Raw genomic sequence first — 24348 nt, 5'->3', positions numbered from 1 at the left:
ACAGCATTTAAGTTTTTTTCTTTCTTTAATTTTCAGTCAATTCAGATTATCTTTTTTTTAGTAAAGTCCCATGGCAATACTACTCTTCAGGGTATACTTTATAATTGCTATGGTATGTGTATGTGTGGGGAGGAGAAATAAATATCAGTTATTGATAATAATAATATAATGTAATCACAAGTCCCTTAATGATGGGGATTATATTTTTAGAAATGCATCATTAGGAAATTTCATCATTATCTGAACATCACAGAGTGTACTTCCACAAACCCAGATGGTATAACCTACTATACAACTAGGCTCTATGGCACTAATCTTATGGGACCACCATTGTTGACTGGAATGTCATTATGTGGTGCATGACTGTATAGTCCTTGAAAAATATCTGGGTAAAGTAACTTTGGAAAGAAACCATCTAGTGCTTTTTACCTTAGGGGAAGTTATGTTCATTTCTTTTCCCAAAGACTCCTTCTATTTCACCTATAAATGTGACTCTTGACAGTTAACCAAAAATGTCTTCTACATTCTGATATACACCATGCCCCCTGTGTAGATATGCTATCATTATCCTGTGAGGGGAAAGGAAGGCCCCTGTAAAAGAAGCAGTGCAGGGAGGGAAGAAAGACAGAGTCCTTCAAAATTTAGGTCAATGGATATCTACCAGTATATTTTCAGTGCTACCTAAAATATGGGAGCACAAGATATTTGCTTACTGTAACCTGGGACACATTTTTAAAAATTTTTTACCACTCTTAGAGAATCTTACTAGAGAGTATGAAAAACAGAAAAGGTGTGATATCATAGCAATTTTTTTAAGGTAGAAACTGAAACCTAAAGTAATCATAGTACATTATGGAATGTTGTATTTTAGGCACTGTCATTTTCATAAAAAAGGAATTAGAGACGACTGTAAATACTTACTCATTTTCAGTGAGTGGTCCTCCCTGCATTATTTATGGAAGGACATTTTATAGATAAGAAGTAGCATTTGATACAATTGTGATTTGCATCTGTCATCATAAAACCTTGATTTTGTCTTCAGATTTGTTTTCACTTTCACAAATAAAAATGACTCAAATTGAAATTTAAGGAGAAACCTCCAAAGAAACCTTTTGATTAAATCTATCAGAAGCAATAGCAGTGTGGCTGTTTAGCATGTAGTTGTAAATTCCTGTTTCTATTGACCTTCCCTGCAGGTTTATGTTTGATATATCTAATTTCCTGAAGTGTTTTCAAAGTTGTGAGCATTTTGATTAAAAATATTCTCACAAAACTTTCCAGACATCCTTTCAAGGGATCTTAGAATTTATTTAAGATGACACTACTATAGCAAAATGCTGTTGGTACAGAAAAGTCTTCAGAAGAAAAAATACGATTTCATTATTCGGATTTAGAGCTTCAAAGCTAGAGTTGTTCTTATGAAAGGAAAAAAGTTTTCTCATGGTTAATCTTACTTTTTAAATAGAATGAGGTGATGGGGTATTTGTAATGAAAATAGTTAAGGAAATACTTTACATCATGGTAGGAGAATGCTTTTGTCTTCAATATTTTTTATTGTTAAAACACATACGCACAATGTGTAGTGATGTATGTGGAAAAAAGTTAACCAATAAAGATGTATAAAAAGTAAAATTATTCCCACTTTCCCATTTCCTAGAGATAATAACAGGTCACATTTGGGTTTAGATCACTTAGTACCTTTTTCTATACACATATAAATACACACATAACCACAAATATACACAATTGTATGTAAATGACAATGTGATCGGGTTGAATTTATTCTATCAGCACATCTTCCTTTTCGGTTTTTGTTTTTTTAAAAGTCAGATTTATTGAGTTATAATTTACATAATAAAATTCACCCTCAAGTATACAGTTCAATTACCTTTGAGAAATGTATATGGCTGTACAACCACCACCCAAATGAAGATACAGAACATTTCTATATATAGAATTTCTATGTATACAGCTCCCCAAAGTTTTCTCATATCCTTTTATAGTCACTTCCCTCCCTCTTACCCCGGTTCTTGGCAGCCACTGATCTTATTTCTATTCTGTAGTTTTGTCTTTTCTAGAGTATTATATAAATGGAATTTTTGTGATTGGTTTCTTTCACTTAGCATAGTGCTTTTGAGATTCACCTTGTTGTATTTATCAACAGTTGCTTTCATTTTATTGCTGAGTGGTATTTCCACCTGTGACTATATTTTTATATTGTCACAAATGTCAAAAAATGTTATATTTATACATATTTTATAATATATATAAAATATATATATTTTATATATTGTTTGTCTATTCACCAGTTGATGTACATTTGGGTTATTTTCTATTTTTGTCTCTTATGAATAAAACAGCTGTATATATTCACACACAGGTCTTTATGTGGACATATGTTTTCATTTTTCTTGGATAAATACCTAAGAGTGGTTTTCTGGTCATAGTCGTATGGCGTGTTTTTACATTGATAAGAAACTACTAAACTGTATTCCAAAGCAGCTGTATAGTTTTGCATTACCATTAGTGATTTTGAGAGTTCTAGATGCTCCACATCCTTGCAAGCACTTGGTATTGTCAGACTTAAATTTTAGCCATTCTAGTGCATATGTAGTGATATCTCATTGCGATTTTAATTTGCACTTCTCTAATGACTAATGGAGTTGAGGATCTTTTCATGTGCTTATTTTCTATATGTGTATCTTCTTTGGTGACATGCCTATTCAAATCTTTTGCCTATTTTTTTTTTGTGAGGAAGATTGGCCCTGAGCTAAGATCTGTGCCAATATTCCTCTATTTTGTATGCATTGCTGCCGCAGCATGGCTGGATGAGTGGTATAGGTCTGCACCTGGATCCGAGCCCACACACCTGTGCCACTGAAGCTGAACTTAACCACTATGCCACCAGATTGACTCCTGCCTATTTCTTAAATTGCATTTTTTGTCTTATTATTGAATTGCAAGTTTCTTTTATATATTCTTGATACAAGTCCTTATCAGATATGTTTTGCAATTATTTTCTTCCAGTTTGTGATTCGCCTTTTTCTTTTGTTTTTAAAGAAATCTATATTTAAATTTTTTATTTTTTCCAGTTTTATTGACATATAATTGACATATAACTTTATATCAATTTTAGGTGTATGACATAATGATTTGATATATGTATGTATTGTGGAATGATCACCACAATTTGAGTTAACATCATCATCTCACAGTTACAAATATTTTCCCACTTGTGATGAGAACTTTTAAGATCTACTGTTTTAGAAACTTTCAAACATACAATACAGTATTATTAACTATAATCACTATGCTATACATTACATCCCCAGAACTTATTTATCTTATAACTGGATGTTTGTACATTCTGACCACCTTCACACATTTTACCCACTCTCCATTCTCTGCCTCTGACAACCACCAATCTATTCTCTGTATCTATGAGTTCGTTTTTTTTATATTTCACAAATAAGTTAGATCGTATAGCATTTGTCTTTCTCTGTTTGACTTATTTCACTCAACATAATGCCCTCAAGGTCCATCTATGTTGTCACAAATGGCAGGATTTCCTTCTTTTTTATAGCTGACTAGTATTCCATTTATTCTATATCTTCTTTATCCACTCATCCATCAATGAAAACTTAGGTTGTTTCCACATCTTGGCTATTGCAAATAATGCTGCAACGAACATGTGGATGTAGTATCTTTTTGAGGTAGCAATTTTCTTTTTTTTAGATATATAGCCAGAAATGATATTGCTGGATCATACGGTAGTCCTATTTTTAATTTTTTGAGAAACCTCTGTACTGTTTTTCACAGTGGCTGCACCAATTTACATTCCCATAAATAGTGCACAAGTGTTTCCTTTTCTCCACATCTTTGCCAACACTTATCTTGATAATAGCCATTCTAACAGGTGTGAGGTGATATCTCATTCTTATTTTGACTTGCATGTCCCTGATGATTGGTGATGTTGAGCTCTTTTTCATGTACCTGTTGCCCATCTGTCTGTCTTCTTTGGAAAAATATCTACTTACATCATGTGCCCATTTTTAAATTGAATTATTTGTTTTTGTTATTGAGTTGTATGAGATATATTTTGGCTATTAAATTCTTATCATGTAAATGGTTTTCAGATATTTTTCTTCTATTTGTAGGTTGCCTTTTCATTCTGTTGATGGTTTCCTTTGCTGTGCAGAAGCTCTTTAGTTTGACGTAGTCCCACTTCTTTATTCTGCTTTTATTGCCTTTGCTTTTGGTGTCAAATCTGAAAAAACCATTGCTAAGACTGATGTCAAGGAGCTTACCTACTGTTTTCTTCTAAAAGTTTTATCATTTCAAGTCTTGTGTTCAATTCTGTAACCCATTTGAGTTTATTTTTGTGTACAGTGTAAGATAGTGGCCTAGTTTCATTCTTTTGTGTGTGACTGTCCAGTTTTCCCAACCTCTTATTGAAGAGACTATCCTTCCCCCATTGTATATTCTTGGCTCTTCTGTTTTAAATTAATTAACAATATATGTATGTGTTTATTTGTGGGCTTTCTGTTCTTTTCAACTGATCTATATGGCTGTTTCTATGCCTATAGTATACTGTTTTTATTACTATAGCTTTGTAATATAGTTTGAAATCAGGAAGTGTGATGCCTCCAGCTTTGTTCTTTCTCAAAATTGCTTTGCTTATTCAGGGTCTTTTGTGTTCCAGACAAATTTTAGGATCGTTTATCCTATTTCTGTGAAAAATGCCCCTGGAATTTTGACAGGAATTGCATTGAATCTGTAGAGTACTTTGGATAGTATGGGCATTTTAACAACATTAGTTCTAATCTATGAGCATAGAATATCTTTCAATTTATTTGTGTTGTTTTCAATTTCTTTCTTAATGTCTTATAGCTCTCAGTGTATAGGCCTTTCACCTCCTTGGTTAAATTTATTCCTAGATATTTTATTCTTTTTCATGCAATTGTAAATGGGATTGTTTTCTTAATTTCTCCTTCTGATAGTTTGATATTAGTGTATAGAAATGCAACCAATTTTTATACATTGATTTTGTATCCTGCAGGTTTACTGAATTCATTTATTGGTTCTAAAGGTTTTTTGATGGAGTCTTTAGAGTTTTCTATATATAATATTGTGCCATCTGCAAATAGAGACAGTTTTACTTCTTTTCTGATTTGGATGACTTTTATTTCTTTTTCTTGCCTAATTGCTGTGGCTAGGACTTCCAATACTATGTTGAATAAAAGTGGTGATAGTGGGCATCTGTGTCTTGTTCCTGATCTTAGAGGAAAAGATTTCAGTTTTTCACTGTTGAGTATGATGTTAGCTGTGGGCTTGTCATATATGGCCTCAGTTATGTTGAGGTATGTTCCCTCTATACCCACTTTGTTGAGAGTTTTTTCATGAATGCATGTTGAATTTTGTGAAGTGCTTTTTCTGCATCTATTGAGATGATCATATGATTTTTATCCTTCAGTTTGCTAATGTAGTGTATCACATTGATAGATTTGTAGATGTTCCACCATTACTGCATCCTTGGAATAAATCCCACTTGATCACAGTGTATGATCCTTTTAATGTATTATTGAATTTGATTTGCTAATATTTTGTTGAGGATTTTTACATCTATGTTTATCAGTGATACTGGCCTGTAATTTTTTTTGTCATAGTGTCGTCTGGTTTTGGTATCAGGGCAATGCTGGCCTTGTAAAAGGAGTTTGGCAATGTTCCCTCTTCTCAGTTTTTGGAAGAGTTTGAGAAGGATTGGTATTAATTCTTCTTTGAATGTTTGGTGGAATTCATCAGTGAAGCCATCCAGGCCTGGATTTTTATTTATTGGGAGGCTTTTGATTACTGACTCAATCTCCTTACTAGTAATCAGTCTGTTTAGATTTTCTAATTCTTCATGATTCATTCTTGCTAGGCCATATGTTTCTAGGAATTTATCCATCATTTCTAGATTGTCCAATTTGCTGGTGTATAATTGTTCATAGTAGTCTTTTATGGTCCTTTTTATTTCTGTGATATCATTTGTAATGTCTACTCTTTCATTTATGATTTTATTTATTTGAGTCATCTGTCTTTTTTTCTTGGTGAGTCTAGCTAAAGTTTAGTCTATTTTGTTTATGTCTTCAAAAACTAGCTCTTAGTTTCACTAATGTTTTCTGTTCTCTTTTTAGTCTCTATTTCATTTATTTTCACTCTGATCTTCTTTATTTCCTTTCTCCCACTAACTTTGGGCTTTGTTTGTTCTTTTTCTAGTTCCTTGAGGTGTAAAGTTAGGGTTTTTTTTGAGATCTTTCTTTTTCTTAACGTAGGCACTAATCACTATGAACTTCCCCTTAGAACTACTTTTGTTGCATCACATAAATTTTGGTATGTTGCATTTCCATTTTCCCTTGTCTCTAGGTATTTTTAAACTTCTCTTTTGATTTCCTCTTTGACTCATTGGGTGTTCAGTAGCATGTTGTTTAATCTCCACATATTTGTGAATTTTCCAGTTTTCTTCTTGTAGTTAATTTCTAGTTTCATATTGTTGTGGTCAGAAAAGATGCTTGATATGACTTCAATCTTCTTAAGTTTGTTAAGACTTGTTTTGTGGCCTGATATATATTTTGGAGAATGTTCTGTGAACACTTGAGAAGAATGTATATTCCATTGCTTTTGGATGGATATGTCTGTTAAGTCCATCTGGTCAAACATTTCATTTAAAGCTAATGCTTACATATTGATTTTGTCTGGATGATCCACCTATTGATGAAAGTGGAGTATTAGAGTCCTCTACTACTTTTGTATTGCTGTCTATTTCTCCTTTCAGGTCTGTTAATAATTGCTTTATTTATTTAGGTGGTCTGATGTTGGTGCATAAATATTTACAAATGTTATATCCTCTTGCTAGATTGACCCCTTTATCATTATATAATGTCCTTCTTTGTCTCTTATTACAGTCTTTGACTTAAAGTCTATTTTGTTTGTATAAATATAGCTACCTTAGTTTTCTTTTGATTTCCACTTGCATAGAATATCTTTTTTTACCCCTTCACTTTCAGTCCTGTGTATCGTTAAAGTTGAAGAAACTCTCTTGTAGGCAGCATACAGTTGGGTCTTGGTTTTTGTTTTGTTTTTATCCATTCAGCCACTCAATGTCTTTTGATTGGAGAATTTAGAGCATTTATATTTAAAGTAAGTGTTAATAGGTATAGCCTTGTTGAGACTTTAAAAAAATTTTTTAACAGAAAACAAAACAGACTCTTTCTGGCCATTATGTAATTCTTTGGGGTTTTTTTCTTCTCTCACTCTATTCCTTTGTGACTTGATGATTTTCTGTAGCAGTATGCTTAGATCCCTTTGTCTTTCTCTTTTATGTATGCACTAGAGGCTTCTTCTTTGTGATTACCATCAGAGTTACATAAAACATCTTGTATTTTAAGTCTATTTTAAGCAGATAAGAACTTAAGTTCAAATGCAATGATCTGTCCTTTTTCCTATTAGGTTGTCTTTCTTCTTTTCGTCTTCTTTTCCCCTTATTCCTCCTCCTCTTCTTCATTATCTTTTTTTCATAAATTATTTGTATTTTATGGGCATTAGCTTCTTTGATGTTGCAAATTCTTTCTCTGTTATCATTGGTCTTTCAACTTTGTTTAGCTTTTCACTGTATGAATATTTTTAATGTAGTCATCTATGCTATAGTTGTTGTTAATTCTGCACTTGACCTTGATTTCTTAATTAAGAAGGTGTTCTCCAACCCAAGATTAGACACATAGTCTCCTGTTTGATTTTGGTATATTTATAATTAGATGATGTGAGCTGGGGAACAAATTATGGATATTGTTCCTGTATAGATAGCCAATGGTTTCAGCACATTTATTATATACATTATCCTTTCCCAATTGTTTTGAAATACCACTTTTATCATATACTAAATTTCTATATATAATTTGGGCTATTTCTTAATTCTCTTTTCTGTTCCATTGATCTGTTTCTCTGTTACTAACTAGCACCACCCTTTTAAATGATTCTTCCCAGCTAAACCATAATTTGAAAAAGAAGACATGGTGATCACTATAGAAGGTGTTAAAAGATAAACTGAGGCATTCAAAACATTTTAAGAGTTTATTTGAGCAAAAATCAATTCAAATTGGGCAGCCAAACTGGAAAATGTTAGGAGCACTCCACCAATGGAGCTAGTGAAGATGTGGAAGCAAAGCAAGGAAATTATCTGTTTAGCTATAGCTTAAGCAATTGCCTTATTTGGGAAAGCCTAGTTGGTTATTTATAATTGATCCTTAATTCCTATTTCTTAACATGGAGGCATTTACAGGCTTACGTTTTCGTTTGTTTATGTAGGTTGCCAAGTCTTTAGAACCATCTCAGTCTAATGGCCTCCTTGTTTGTCAACTTAACAAAGGTGTATTCTCAGAAACCTTCCTTAACCACTTTATTTCTCTGTCTCAATATTTTGCAAGACTTGATGTAGACAAATGAGGTTGATTTAAAGAGACAATCACACTTTAATTCTAATTTTACAGCAAAACAATACATGGAAGTCTTTAGGTACAGCTAAACATCATTCAGGAATCAAAGATGCTGTGGAAATTGGCTCTATTGAACCTGTAAACAACAAAGGATAACCTTTTATTCCCTAAGGCATCTCATCTACAATTTTTGGTATTTGCATAAAATTATCTCCTTGGACAGAGTGCTGATGCTTCACTATTACATAGAAAAAGAATTACTCCACACTGGAACATTCCAGGGTTAGGAACATTCAAAGGAAGCAGAATTAATGTGCATATTGACTGAACTTAAATGGGAGTAAAAGTCTTTATTCTTGGTAAAGTACTTCATTTATGGATTCCACTAGACCTGCAGATCTGCAGATATTATACCCATGATCATCTCAACTGTGTCCTCTCATTTTGTAAGACTCATTAGGGGAAGGGCCTAAACCAAGGATTTTCTTAATCTTTTTAAATTGACATGGATAAGTTATATTATATACTATTAGCTAAAAGTATCATAAAATATACTTTTATACAATGCAATGTTGTAATATAACATTAAATATATATTTGGTCTTCATCACTGGTTCTTGGCACAGAGCTCCTAATGTAATACAACAAGTTAACACTTGGTTTTTGTCCCTGGCTCCTGAAACAGCCCCAGAGAAATAAAGGTAAAATGAATGTTTTTTCTTATTGCCCGCGGGTCCCCCCCCCCAGTTCCTGAAAAAGGTCTGGAGTGGTAAAGGTGAAAGGAGCCTCTTTTGTTATTCATAATAAGCCCCTTTCAATCACACCTGAGTTAGTGGCTTTTAGAAAGCCACTAGGATGGGGAGCTGGTTGCCAGGGGAGCCAACCATGTTATTAGAGGGTTGGAACTTTCAGGCCCACCCCCTGACCTCTGAGGAGGAGAGAGGGGCTGGAGATTGAGTCAATCGCCAATGGTCAATGATTTAATCAGTCATGCCTAGGTAATGAGGCTTCCATAAAAACTCTAACTGAAAGGATTCAGAGAGCTCCTGAGTTGGTGAATGCATTGAGATGCTGGAAGGGTGACATGCCTGGGGAAGTCATGGAAACTCTATGCCCCTCTCTTCATACTTTGCCCTATGCATCTCTTCTATGTGGCTGTTCATCCATATCTTTTATTATATCTTTTATAACTGGAAAATGTAAGTATGTGTTTCCTTGAGTTCTGTGAGCCATTATAGCAAATTATTGAAGCTGGGGAGGTTGTAGGAATCTCCTATTTGTAGCCAAGTCATTCAGAAGTACAAGTAACAAATTCGGACTTGCAATTGGCATCTGAAGTGAGGATAGTTTTGTGGAACTGATCCCTAATCTGTGGGGTCTGTGCTAACTTCTGAGAGTTAGTGCCAGAATTGAGTTAAGTTGTAAGACACCCAGTCAAAGTCTGCCAAGAATTGGAGAACTGTTTTATGATGAAAAACTCATGCATTTGGTGTCAGAATAGAGGAAAGACTTTTCTTTTACACAGGTAAAGCAAACTGTTTTGAACAGTACTTACTAATATAATAGTCTTTATTGCTTATAATCCTTTTGTTTATGTTGAAAAGCTTCCCTGGAATTTTAGTAAAATTTTCCCACATTTATTAAGCATAGATTTCCTTAAGCTTATAATTATATTCTCATTAGACACAACCAAATTTTGATTGTATGATAGCACAGTTTCTTGTGGAATAATGGATAAGAGGAAACATTTTAGAATTTATTATATGGATAACTACTGAAATTTCAAGCTTTGGAATAAATTTTATTTTCATGGATTTGGATGTTTTAGGGTAAATTCTGCAATACAGAAGCCAATGAAAACATAGTCAAAGTGAGTTTTATTATAACTCTATCTGTATTATTTGTAACATACTCCTATTACAGGCATCAAAGACTAAAGTGACATGATAAATTTCTTCTTGCTTTATTGCTGACTCAAAAGCTGGTTTAAGTCTCATTCTTTTGGATATCCGGAAATCTGAAATATAATAAATTATATAATTAAATTTGATATTGAGCTAGAAAGTGAAAGACACTTCCTTTGAAAGATATTATTTTGTTTTCTGCAATTTTCAGATATAGCTTGAGATCAAAAGTATTTAAAATATGATATTTAAATATAAATCTGTGATTTTTTTTAAAAACAGTGTTTCAGTATTAGTTTGTCAAGTGCTAGATGAACCTACTCTTCTTGTGTTTGGAGAATTTGATTACACTTAGTATTTTGCACAATGAGGATACTTAACGGAAGTTTTTTACATGATTTATCATACCCACTTAGTTCTTCTTCCAAATGCTCTGAATTTTGAGGTAAATTTTCCATTGTGGATCTTCTAGACTCTGCCAAAGAAAAAGAGAAGAGTAAATTTAATGGTTTATCACAAATACAGTTTCTAGTTATTTTGAGCTTGAACCTAGGAATCTCTTTTCAGGGATACGTACTCATATCACCTGTGTCACCAGGTAAGATTGTATTGATCAAAGATGGCCACAATGGTATCTCCCACTCTACATGTTCTTAACATTATGACCTTGCCAGTCCTCAACAAGAGGTGGAATCTAATTACCCTCTTGAAATTGGGCAAGCCTTAGGACTCTTTAGTAATCATTAGAATGTGGAGGAAGTGACTGCATGACTTCTAAGACTGGGTCAGGTCAGAAAAAACTATGCAGCTCCACCTGGTTCTCTTGGAATGTTTTCTTTGGAGGAAGATAGCCACCACATAAAACGTCCTACCACCCTAAGACTGCCATTCAGGAGAGGTCATGTACAGATGCTCCAGTTGACGGTCCCAGCTCACCCAGCCATCCAGCCATCCTGCCAAGGCTTCAGTTTGAGTGAAGCTGTCTTGGACCCTTCAAACCAGCCCATCTGTCAGCTGAGTACCACCATTGGGTGATCTTAATTGATGGCTAGCCAAGCCATACTCAAATTCCTAATCCACATAAACTGGCAACTGGAACAGACACCTTTTGGAGATAAGATGACTTGTTAATGCAATCCTTAGAAGGAAAATTAATTTAGAGAGCAATATAAAGCATCCAAATAATGAAATCAGCTATGGGAAGTTTATGTATATAGACATGTTAATTTGTTACTTACCTTTCTTATTTGCCGTTTTACTTTTAACTTGAATCCACTAGGACTAATCTAATAAGATGCTTTTTATCCTTGCTTAAGACTGGCCTCAGTCTCCCAGTTCCCCTTCATTTCCTGTGTTCTATTTTTCATAAAGTTCTGTACATTTCTTATTTTGTCCCCATCTCCCACCCACCACAACTCTTGAAATATTTCCACTGTATCCTCACTCTATTTTCTGACATTCCTTTTACTTTCTTGCTCTAACAGAAACTTGGCTGTCCTCTGAGGGCACTGCCAGCCCAGATGCCCTTTTTTGTTTTTCTTTTCCTCAGTCTTCATACCATTGGACCTGGAGATGAATGAGTGTCTCCTCATCAGCCTCCCTTCTTCCTTTCCTAAAACTCATGTCATCAGTTTATACAATCAACTATTGTGATTTACCTACAGCTGGAGTCATTCTCAGTTGATTTTATCACTGGCTAATTGTCACCTGACTAGTACTTTCTTAATTTAGCAATTTAAATGTACATGTAGAACATTCTTTCCCCCTGGGCCTCAATTCCTTGAGCTCTGATCTTTTAGATCTTGCCCTTTACTCTACCACAGCCATTAATTCCCATAGTCATACTTAGACCTTGTCATTACCAGTAACTGCAAGCCCCCTCAAACTTAGTTTCCAGCATTCAACTACTTGACTGCCAGCTTTTATCTTTCTAGATCACTCCCCCTAGTACCCCAAAATCATAAATTCTTCATCTTCACTGGGACCTCCAATCCTACTACCTTTCCATTGTTCCTCCCCATTTTGATATCTTCTTTCCCTTCTTTATACAATTTAAATTCTATGGTCATTCACCCCCTTGCATATAGCCTGACTTTTTTACCCTTTTCCCACTTTGTCATACACACTTGGCCAAACTATAACCCTAGTTAAATCCACCTCTCTCCCCATTCCTCCCCTGTACTGTATAGCTCAGTGTGGTTGGAAACAACCATATGACCAGGCCTTACTTTAAATTTATGGCCTTAGACATAAGGTGGACCCTAATGCTTTAGGCCATCCTATTAAACATTCCTAGTCCATTCATTTTTCTACTCTCCTAAATCACTGTTTAACTCTTTCTTCTGTTTTCTCAAACATCTAACTGTCCATATGCATCACCATTCTCAGCTCATCATTTATTTTCCAGTTTCATGGAGGAAATAAAAGACAGTAGGAAAAGTGTCCCACAAGCTCTGTATCGAGAGTTACTCACCTACTTGCTTCTGTTCTGTATGCTCAGTCTTCCCTATGCTCCTATCTAAGGCCAACTCTTATATTTTTTCACTAGATCTCATCTTCTTTTGCCCATACAAGACATGGCTCCAGTAATTCCTTCTGCCTCCCACTAATCAGTTTTTTTGCTCTCTACTCAATCTACCCCATCAGCATATAATATTTAGGTGAAGTCACATGAATGTGGGCAGAATGATACATACTGCTTCTGGGTCTGAGTGCTAGACATGGGCATTAATTCCTCCCTACAATTTCCCTTTTCCTCAGTCCTGAAGATGAAACTATTACTGTGATTTGGTTTCTGTTACGCAGACAACGACAGCCCCCTAAGTCAATGGTTCTCAACTGGGGGTGATTTTGCCCCACGGGGGACATTTGAAAATGTGTGGAGACATTTTTTTGTTATCACAACTGGTAGATGGAAGTCCCACTGGCATCTGGTGGATAGAGGCCAGTTATGCTGCTAAATATCCTACAATGCTCATCACAGCCATTCTCCACCCACCTCTCCAACAAAAAATCATCCAGCTCAAAATTTCAATAGTGCAAGATTAAGAAACCCTGCCCTAGGGGATGGTGGGGGAACAAGATATAAGATCATGGTCCCCTAAATACCTGCGGGGCTCCCTTGTAAATGTAGATGGCTCACTTCAGGATTAAGGAAGAAACAAACTTTTATATTCTTAAATTATTGTACTTTTGGGACTCTTTATAATAAGCTTAGCCTTTACCTTAACTAATAAGTTCTATCATTCTTTTAGGTAAAGAACTACCTTGGGCTTCTCAGTTTAATATTTTTCATTGCATCACAATATATAGAAAATTCTAACATCCTAATGTCTGTTTCATACCATCTAAGGTCTTAAACTCAGCATTCCCTTTGGTTTGGCAGGATATAACAATATCTCTTAAGCTGGAGAAGTCTTTCTAGATTTTCCAAGTTCGAGATTATGCTTGATTGGTCCCAAATAATTGTTCAGCATTCATTTCCCAGATGTTGAAGAAAGGTGATTTTTACTGCAGAATATTTCCCAAGTAGATTCTCCGAGAAGAATAGCTATACCTGTAGCTATTCTTTTACTTAACTTAGGCCACAATTGCTAGTTTAAACAAAAGACATTCACTCTCTCTTTGTACTAGGAAATCTTAGCAATGATTAATTTACACAAAGGAACACCTGAACTCATCATTCAGGTGTTCTGATATTTGTATTCATTTCTAACAAGGTGAGCACCGCAGGATTATTGGACTCTTGGTTCCGTCATTGCAAAAGCACTCATTTTGATTCTTAACTTAAGTTTTGTGCTGTGGGTCTGACTTATGGTGGGATTTGAGATGTTTGATCTGTAGGACTTCAAGGAAGCTAGGAGATTAGGACCAATAACACTCCAGCAAGGGAGACCAGAACCACTACAAAGTTGAGAGTGTGATATTTGTTTATACTGTCTACCATTTCAGTAGAAATAGGCACTTCTCTGTTTCTAATAGTAAAGACTCTCAAATGGTAGATTCCATCAGTAGGCAACAAAAAGATCTCATTTATGCCACCACGTAGCCTATATTGTACCAAAGAGCAACAGAATAAGTCATCAGATGCTGAATGGCAGTAAGTCTACCATCCCATCTCTTTACTTGAAAACAATGGTACATAATTTTCATATAATACAGACTATATATAAACGAGATTTCTAAAATGTTATCTGTAGAGGACTATGAATTGAAATGGAGGAGACACTATGTGGTAGTTTTGTGACTGAAAAGGCAAACGAATTTTTATAATTTTGGCATGCAAAACAGTTTTAGTGGCCTTATTCTAGAAAAGGGTAAATAATAACTTATACATAAAGGTTGTGTCAGAGTTTATAGGCCAGACCCTTGGTAATGGATTCAACCTTTCCACAACGAATCAAAAGTATTGTTGTATGCTCACATGAGTATACAGTAGTCATTACCTTAAATTTAAAACTCACTATAAGCAGCAAACACATAGAGCAAGATATGAAGGCTGTATTGTATCAGTGTAGTCTGCAGAGAATTTCTTCATATGGTTTTTGCCTTGTTGAAATATATGGTGCAGTTCAAAGCTAAAGGGATTACTTCTGAATAGTCATCACAGAGGTTGATTACATTCGTATATCATATTTAGCTGGACCCTGCAGGCTATTATTCCATTAGCTGTGCTGGTCCTGCTATTGTCAAAAAGTTGATCACCTAATGTTAAAAGACTGCTTTCTGTTGATCTTATCAAAATGACTCAAAAGGTTTTGCTAAAAAATAAAACTGAGATTGTGTTTTATGAAAATGATTAAGAATAAATACTATGTATAAAAGATGCTCATATCTTATGGGTGATCTTAGCATTATGCCATTATTAATGATGAGATTATATTTTGCTTTAGTATTTCAGCACATTTTACCTAAAGTCATAAATTCAATTTTAGTAGAAATAGTATTGATAGTAGAGCCTCAGAAACTGATTTCTAAAAAAGGAACAGAAGTCTCTCCCTCCTCCCATGTATTCAAACCACACAAAATTAACACCATGAATAAGCCCAGTATATCAATAGCAACACAATAGTACACCTACAATGAACAAATTATAATATGGCTTTACAAGGAAACTGTACCGAGGAGAAAAGAGTTTTGAGGAAATATGCACATAAACTGAAAGCATGTCATTCATACTTGATAATCAGAAAAATCACTTCAAATTAATTAATTAATATTTTAACTTTGTTCTTTAGACAATGGTTGCGTAGTTTGACTCATTTAATCACAACAATTGAAAAATTTTAAAGAAATGAGTTAAGCATATATGCTTATAAACCCTAAATCCCATTATCAAAATAGGCATATTTCAATAAGCTTGACTTATAATGTATGTTATTATGAATTAGCTACAGATTAAGGAAATGAAAGTATATCTTTGAAAAAGATATTGACAGGTATGACTTTATTATTTTAAATAACCTATGTAAAATTTTCATTATAATCACATTACAAAAGCTGTCCTCTGGGAACAAAGTTGATTATGAAGCAACCTCAGTTGAACAGCTAGTCTTTGAATTATGTTCCCAGAAGTGGTGACGGATTGGCATAGACTCATGTGTACTTTTTGGCATGGTCTTCCTTGCAACTGATGGTGTGTGAAATGGCTGGTCAGGGATACAGCCTGTGATCCTGGAACACAGCCAGACACTAATTTTGGCCTCATTAGCCCTGTTCTCTAATCAACTGAATCTTTCAGCAAGTGGAAGTTTCCTAATATTTCTTGTACTTGTCTTTAGCCACCCCACTTCATACTCAAAATAGAGAAGGAGTGAGTGTCAGTCAAGAGGAAACAGATTGCACATTTAACTGGGATTTTGAAGAAACTTCAATGAAGGGACAATTGAGAGATGAGGGCAGGGCTAAGGAACCATCAAGGGATGCAGAGGCACCCAGTGACTTGCATTAGAGCGACACCATGCCATTATCTTCCACAGGGCTGAAGGGTAAAGAGGGAGAGGATGGTGTTATTGCACCTTGGGTTAGAAACAGAGATTTAGAAGAGAGGTCACCCAATAAAATCTAGAAGCTGCAGTCATAGAGTGCCACAGCTGTCAGAACTGAGCTGAAGTCAGGGCAGAGGAATACCTCCCTGACTGCTCCACCTTCCTAACTTCTGATCTCCTGCTAGTGACTCCCTTTGGATAAATCCAAACCAGGAAGCCAGAAGGCAAGTGAACCTGCATGATTCAGTCTGAAGTCAGTCTCCTCGGAGACAGAGAAGACAAAGTGAGAGAATGGATCTTGGAGGGCATGTGTGGCAAATAGTATACAATAATTGCAAAGTGCAACTGTCATCAATTTAGTCATGTAAAGCATGGTTTACGTGTCAACATATTTGAGGCTAGTATATGATTTGTTGCTTCTCTTTTCCTTCTCTTTCCTTTCCTCTTTCTCTTTTACCTTCTTTTCCTTTTCCTTTTTTTTTTTTTTTTTTTTGGTAATATTGGTTTGTCATTCATGGTGCTTCTCATCTTACAGTTCTATAAAAATTCTGTGAACAAAAGCCTGAGATTATAGGGTTAATCTCACTCTACCAAAAAAAATATGTGAACTCTCTTGGTAATACTTTCCTACCTTTTGTTAACAAACAAAGGTAATCTGTTCTGTGTTTTGAAGCAGAAATCATGATGTGCTTATTTCATATCTGATGAGTATAATGGTCAAGATATAAACTTTGAAGGCAGGAGGCATCTTTCAAGTTTGGGTAGATTCTCTTAAGCATCAAAAGCTGATGTGTATTCTTTCATATTACAGATTCTGGTGTGTAGCAATTCCCTTTCCAAGGGCTTTTGTTAATATTTGAGGCCTATTAAAATTTATCCAAGGATTGGAAATATATTCTAATTCAAAATTATAGATTCTTTTTTTTCCCTTAAGCATTATTATCTTAAATTAATGAAATGGAGCTAGACCTGGATGAAGCATTGAAGATACCATATTGACACAGAATTATACTGAATTTCTTCTTCCAGATATACATATATATATATATATATATATATATATATTTGTTTTGTTTTGTTTTGTTTTTTGAGGAAGATTATCCCTGAACCAACATCTGCCACCAATCCTCTTTTTGCTGAGGATGACTGGCCCTGAGCTAACATCTGTGCCCATCTTCCTCTGTTTTACGTGGGACGTCTGCCACAGCATGGCTTTATAAGCGGTGCCATGTCGGCACCCAGGATCTGAACTGGTGAACCCCGGACAGCCAAAGTGGAGTGTGTGAACTTAACCACTATGCCACCAGGCCAGCCCTAGATAGCTTAACTTTTAGTGAGAGTCTCTGATTTAGGTGTATCAATCTGTTCAGACACTAAATACTTTCATAAGATGAATAAATAATGTTGATGTCTTCATATAATTCTTTGGAGGAACCTAGCAGATTCCCTTAGTTGAGGAGATGGGGTGGAGAGTCTGAGGAAACCAAGGCAACAAGAGTTAGCAACTAGTGTACTGGAGAGGAGAAAGCTGCACGCAAGGAGAATTCTGGAGATTTGTAGAGGCTGCCCTCAAGTATTCAGCAAAGCACAGATTAGAGCATAACCCAAGAGTACATGAATGAATAGTACACAGTGTCCACAGAAGACTGGGAATATTACCTGTTATCACCAGCCAGACTGGAAAACTTCATAATTCATGGGGCATTGGGTAGGGTCCTCAAAAGGATCTTGTCTCAGAGGTGGGGAATAATTATCTTTACATTCAATCTTTCTCTTATCCCACCTAACAGATCATAAAGGCAAAAATTGAGAGGCTCAAACTGCCCCCAGGTAACTTTATTGCATCTCAAAAGAAAAACTTGAGAATATTCACAGGAATGCAAAACTATCCAGCACCAAAAAGAAAAAAAGGTAAAACTCACAATGTCTGGCATCTAACAAAAACTTACATAGCATGCAAAAAAGTATAATGAGGAGAAGAATCAATCAATCAAAACTGACCTAGAGGGACCAGCCCAGTGATACACTGGTTAAGTTCACATGTTCCACTGTGGCAGCCCGGGGTTTGCCAGTTTGGATCCTGGGTGCAGAGATATGTACCGCTTGTCAAGCCATGCTGTGGCAGGCATCCCACATATAAAGTAGATGAAGATGGGCACAGATGTTAGCTCAGGGCCAGTCTTCCTCAGAAAAAAGAGGAGGATTGGCAGCAGATGTTAGCTCAGGGCTAATCTTCCTCGGAAAAAAAAAAAAACTGACCTAGAACTGACACAGTTGTTAGATTTTGGAACAAAGACATTAAGATGGTTATTATAACTGCATTTTCAACATTAAGAATGTTAAGTGGAGACATGGATGGTATAATAAAAGAAAACACTAGTGAAATTGAAGGCAGAGTAGTAGTAACTACCCAAAATAAGACAAAGAAAAAGAATTAAAAAGATGAACAGAACATCAGTGAGCTGTAGGACAGCTTTAGGCAGCTAACTGTACATGTTATTGGAGCTCTGGAAGGAGATGGGTGAAGGATTGAAAAATGTTTTTAAAAATGATGCCTGAAAAATTTTCCAAAACGGATGAACATCACAAACCTACAGATCTAAGAAGTTCAACAAACCCCAAGCTCAAGACACTTAGAGTACTAAAAGAAAAAAAAAATCTGGATCGCACCTAGAATTTTATACCCAGTAAAAATACCTTTCAACAATGAAGGCAAAATAAAGACTTTTGAGACAGACAACACTTGAAGCAATTCATCAACAGCAGATTGCAGAACAGGAAGGACAGAGTCCTTGGTGAGAAGGACAAGGCCACCAGATGGAAATCTGGGTCTATGCTAAGAAATGGTAAGTACCTGGGTAAATATGAAAGATTCTTTTACTTAATTTCTTCAAATGACATTTGACTGTTTAAACAAAAATAGTAACAATATAGCATGAGATTAATAATATATGCAAAAGTGTAATGTATGACAACAACAGTGCAAAGGCTGGGAGAGGAGAAATGGAAGTATGTTATCTTAAGGTTCTTATACCATGCAATAAAGGTCTAATGTCACCGGAAGATAGACTCATAAACTGAAGATCTGTGCTGGTCATCACTTTTGGTTTTACATTTTAGTTTACATTTTTCATTTTAACTGTTTTGGTAAAAAAAAAAACCCCAAGATTTGAAAATCAATATTCCTCAACTTCGAAAATGATAAAGTCTGTCTCTAAACATTCACTTGAAAACTTATCCTTCTCATATATTTCCCTGCACTAAAGTTCAAGAATAAGTTAATGAATTAAAAGCAATAACCATTTCATTATCACTCTCAAAGTTTAATTCTCTTTGACCCGATTATATAAAGTATAACATATGTAATAGGAACCTAAATGCTGATAGATAGATTTGGATTTTTTTTCTGGTGCCTTTATCAAAATACGGAGTTTGGAAAATACACAATATTTTCCAAATGTACGCAAACTCCATGTTCTTTTCATGAACAGACTACTTTAGAACAGAGGATTATTTAGGAAATGATATTTTTAATGAATAATCTAGAGCTATAAAAATGTTTTTGCAAAATTTGAATTTTTAAATGTACGTTGAGACTTACAAAGAAAAGATGTTAGATATACAATATCCAGTCCAAATACAGTAAGATGAGTAAATGTGTACCTTATCAGCAGCAAAGTAGTTCCTAGAAATATATCTTCCTTGAAAAACAAAACCATTTCCCCCACCAAAATCCAAACTCAAAACCTTATAGATCCCAGAGGAGGTAGCCTTCCTTGTTAATTTTCATGAAAACGAGTGACCCAGGGTCTATTTAAAATAATGACAAAGAGAAATAAAATTTGAAATAAATACCATTTTCCATGTGACCTACATGTTTGTGGTCTAGAAGTGTGCTGTCCAAACCGGAAGCATCAGCATTACCTAGAGCTTGTTAGAAATGCAGACTCTCAGGCCGCATGCTCAGTAAAGGAGTAGTGGTAGCTGCTTGTCTTTTGTTCAGTTGCAACATTCAGATTATAAGTAAAAATTAAATTTGCTTCCATGGATTGAGAATGTATTTTGTACTAGGGAATGTGATATGGACTTTTAAAAATCTCCCAACCACCATGCCCTAGATGTTATTATCCCTGTTGTACAGATAAGGACACCAAAGGTTGGAGAGATCAACTTGCTCAGTACCACATAGCTGACTGGCTCAGTGGAGACTCAGACCCTGGTCAGTTTGGATCCAAAGCCCATGCTCATAACTTCTATGCTCATTCTCACTCCAGTGAAGTCAGAGGAAGGAAGGCAAGCAACAAGAAAGCATCCTAGACAACTGCATTGTGCTAGACTTGGAGAGGTTGACTTTGTGGCAAACTGCACTGGAAAGCCTATTTAGTTCTTAATTACTGTTGGTCTATTTAATTTCTTGTCTTCTAGAGGCTGTTTCTAATGCAGCAGTTAAAAAAATTGCCACATGCCCCAGAGATCTCCCTGAAGACCACTAATCTGACACATAGGCCAGGACAACAGAGCTTGGACTAGCGAGAAACCTCAGCCAGGGTTTCCATCATGTGACTTGTTGCCTTTATTTCATTATACTTTGACTCAACCCCTAATGGATTCAGCTTCATAAAGTCAGAAAAAGAGGGAAAGAAAGCAATTTATTCATGTTTTCACTGGAGCTCACTGCAGACATGAAATTTCTCTAAAAATGCAAATCATTTGGTACAACACAAGAGAAACTCAGTAGCTAAAGCTCTTAGAGGAAAGTGCTTTCCCAGGGCTAATGTTTTTATGCCCAGTGATTGAATAAATCAATCCATTTATTACAACATCTTCACTTGAATTTTTATCCCTAGATGAATGCGTCTAAAGGTACTAGAGGACTTTTCTTTATCACTAAGAAAATTGATTACACTTGTTAATTTGGCTTTTAATCTTAGATATATAAAAATAAATACCATAAACAAGTGTAGAAGAAATCAATATAGATCTGTTCAATATCAGATTGATCAAAAAAGGATTTAGAAAGACTCTTAGATGTAAAATACTAATGTAGACACTAAGCCTTTGCTTATGTAATATGACTTTAGACAAGCTCAGTATCTGAAAGAAACTATTCCTGAAAACAGAAATGGTGCACTTTTGTTGCATTAAAGAAAAATCCCCAGAAGGCCTAACTATCTAAGGTATTTAATGTGAACCCTCGTTTTTAAAAGATTTCTTATCCTTTGTCCAGCCATTCTTGTTAACTCATGGGGCACCATATCATAGGTTTTGTTTTGTGTGTATTACATAAAGCAAAAATTACACTTAACAAATGTAAGGTTGATCATAAAAAATAGATGAAACAACACTCTGGAAAGCTCAGATATCACAAGAAAAGGCTATCAGTCATTCTTCTCAGAGAAGGTGAGGACAATGAGAAATAAAAATCATACACAAAGACTCCTGAAATTCTACTTAGACCAGCTCTGGGCCATTATGATGTGTTTTGTAGAACTCAAGTAGCAAACCAATTGCTCAGTGGCCAATCTTTTGACTAAATGTATTTCTTATTTCACTTGTATAATAATGAATGAGACAGAGATTTGTGCTACTCCATTCTCACAATGACACAGATTTTAAACTGCTTTTCCAGTAATGGTTATAGTTTACGTTGAATAGACACCGTGTTTGTCAACTGGTAACCCTCACTCATTTGTCAATCATTCAACAGATATTCATTGAGCACCCACACATTTGAGGGATAGGTGCTGGGCTATAATTTGTAGTAGTGTTCAAATTAGACTGATCGAGGCCTACACGGCTGGGTGGGGCAGTGGGAAGCTTAATCTGCAATCATGGCATAATCCTCTGGATTAGTGCCTGGTCTTCAGAGAAGAAAGGAGAGTTTTACATGCAATTTTTTAAAGCAATTAATTTAGGATAGTCTAGTAGGGGGCAAAGGGTTTCAAAACAAACACTGAGACATTAATAGAATATATATAAGTGCATTTAAATGCTTATCTCAGGAAAAGTAAGCCTGTTGGGTTGTCCACGGTAGGACTCAGATTCTTTGATAACATGATTGGTGGGTCAAAAGTTTGAAAAGCAGAGAATCTCTGTGTTAGAGCATGTCTCCTCAACATGTGCACGTTATACAACTGTGCATATATTTTGACTTATAGACAAGTAGAAGCCATTTTTGAAAAACTGTTTGTGGTTGGAAGTATATATAATCACCATTTCTTTGTGGTCTTCAGATTATGGACTTCCCTCTTTTGAAAAGTAATATATTGTCCCTGTAGCTGCAGTACCTTGCATGATGTCTTAGAGATAGTACATACTAAATGTTACCTGAACAAACACAGTTTGTAGCTTATGATTGACTTTTAAAAATATGACATAATAAAATGTCACTTGGCACATAGTAGACAACCAATAAATGTCTGTTTAAAAAAAGGACAGAATGGGGCTGGCCCAGTGGCATAGCAGTTAAGGTCATGCACTCCACGTCAGTGTCCTGGGGTTTGCTGGTTTGGATCCCGGGCATGGACCTACACACCATTCATCAAGCCATGCTGTGGCAGGCATCCCACATATAAAATAGAAGAAGATGGGCACGGATGTTAGCTCAGGTCCAATCTTCCTCAGCAAAAGGAGGAGGATTGGCAGCAGATGTTAGCTCAGAGCTAATCCTCCTCCTCAAAAAAAAAAAAACCAAAAAAACGACAGAATGAATGAATATGTCTACTCTTAAACATTTAGATGAGATCACAAAAGGTATGTAATGAAGACAAAACTATTGGTTTGAAATGCCAGATAATTTTTAAAAGAATTCTCCAGCAAGATCTAGAGACAACTCTTTAATGAGTACATAGAAATAGTTTTTAAAACTGGTTTTCCTCTTGAATATATTATCTGCTCATCTTGCAAGTAAAGCAGGAGAAGTCTAAACTTTCAGTCACAGTTTTCTGAAGTGCTACAGAGAAGAAATGAGATTTTGATGCACAATTGTTTAAAATAATTTAAAAATTAAATTTAAAGAAATATTTAATTCTTGCTTCCTGTCTTAATGAAAGAAGGTTTCAGCTACACAATTTACCTTAATTTTCATGGATTCAATTGTTTTAAAGAGCAAAGAGGGTATCAAGTCACCTTTCCCCATTTCAGTTATTAATTGTAGTACTCATGGGCAGAGAGAGGAGAAGAGAAAAAGAACAGAGAGTCGGAAGGCTGTTTATCCTTACTACACAAATCATCTCCTCCGAGTTTACCTTCTTTGGCTGTATTGCCTGTGGTTGGGGGAAAAGAAAAGGTAGTGTATCTTAAAACCAGGCATATTTTACCTGGAATGACATTACGCAAATTATGCTTTAATGAATGAGAGGATATTAAAAATGATAACAATATGTATTCAAGTGATCTAAGTTACTGGAAAAAGACTACTCTTATGGCTAATCCCATGTGAATGAATTAGGTTGAAGAAAAATATAAAATAGGCTTTATAGGGCCGGCTTGGTGGCTTAGTGGTTAAGTTTGTGCGCTCTGCTTTGGTGGCCTAGGGTCTGTGGGTTCGGATCCCAGGTGTGGACCTACACACTGCTCATCAAGTCATCCTGTGGCAGCACCCCATATACAAAAAATAGAGGAAGATTGGAACAGATGTTAGCTTGGGGCCAATCTTCCTCACCAAAAATAAATAAATAAATAAATAAATAAATAAGGCTTTTCAGTGATAAGACAATATAATATGTATATATCTATATAAAACATATAGATATATAGGGGTTGCCCAGTGGCATAGTGGTTAAGTTTGCATGCTTTGCTTTGGTCTCTCAGGGTTCACAGGTTCAGATCCTGGGTGTGGACCTAGCACCACTCATGAAGCCATGCTGTGGTGGCATCCCACAGAAAATAGGGGAAGATTGGTACAGATGTTAGCTCAGTGACACTCTTCCTCAAGCAAAAAGAGGAAGATTAGCAACAGATGTTAGCTCAGGGCCAGCAATCTTC

General features: G+C 35.5%; 1 protein-coding gene across 4 annotated transcripts in view; it reads right to left on the bottom strand.

Annotated features, from left to right (window-relative positions):
• Nucleotides 1–10251: 10251 nt before the first annotated feature.
• The window catches only part of TTC29 (tetratricopeptide repeat domain 29), a 258998-nt gene continuing 244901 nt past the window's right edge, over nt 10252–24348 (bottom strand). For all 4 annotated transcript variants that reach the window (XM_070611649.1, XM_070611648.1, XM_070611651.1 and 1 more), the window contains 2 exons: nt 10784–10850; nt 10252–10488 (listed from right to left, as the gene is read on the bottom strand). In XM_070611649.1, the coding sequence (XP_070467750.1) occupies nt 10458–10488; nt 10784–10850 (98 nt within the window). In that variant the 3' untranslated portion in view covers nt 10252–10457. The remainder of the gene's footprint in view (nt 10489–10783; nt 10851–24348) is intronic.

The sequence above is a fragment of the Equus przewalskii genome, chromosome 2 (genome assembly GCF_037783145.1).
Source record: "Equus przewalskii isolate Varuska chromosome 2, EquPr2, whole genome shotgun sequence".
Taxonomy (NCBI): Eukaryota; Metazoa; Chordata; class Mammalia; order Perissodactyla; family Equidae; genus Equus; species Equus przewalskii.
Note: the sequence above shows the minus strand (reverse complement) of the source record. Positions and strands in the feature narration are given on the sequence as shown.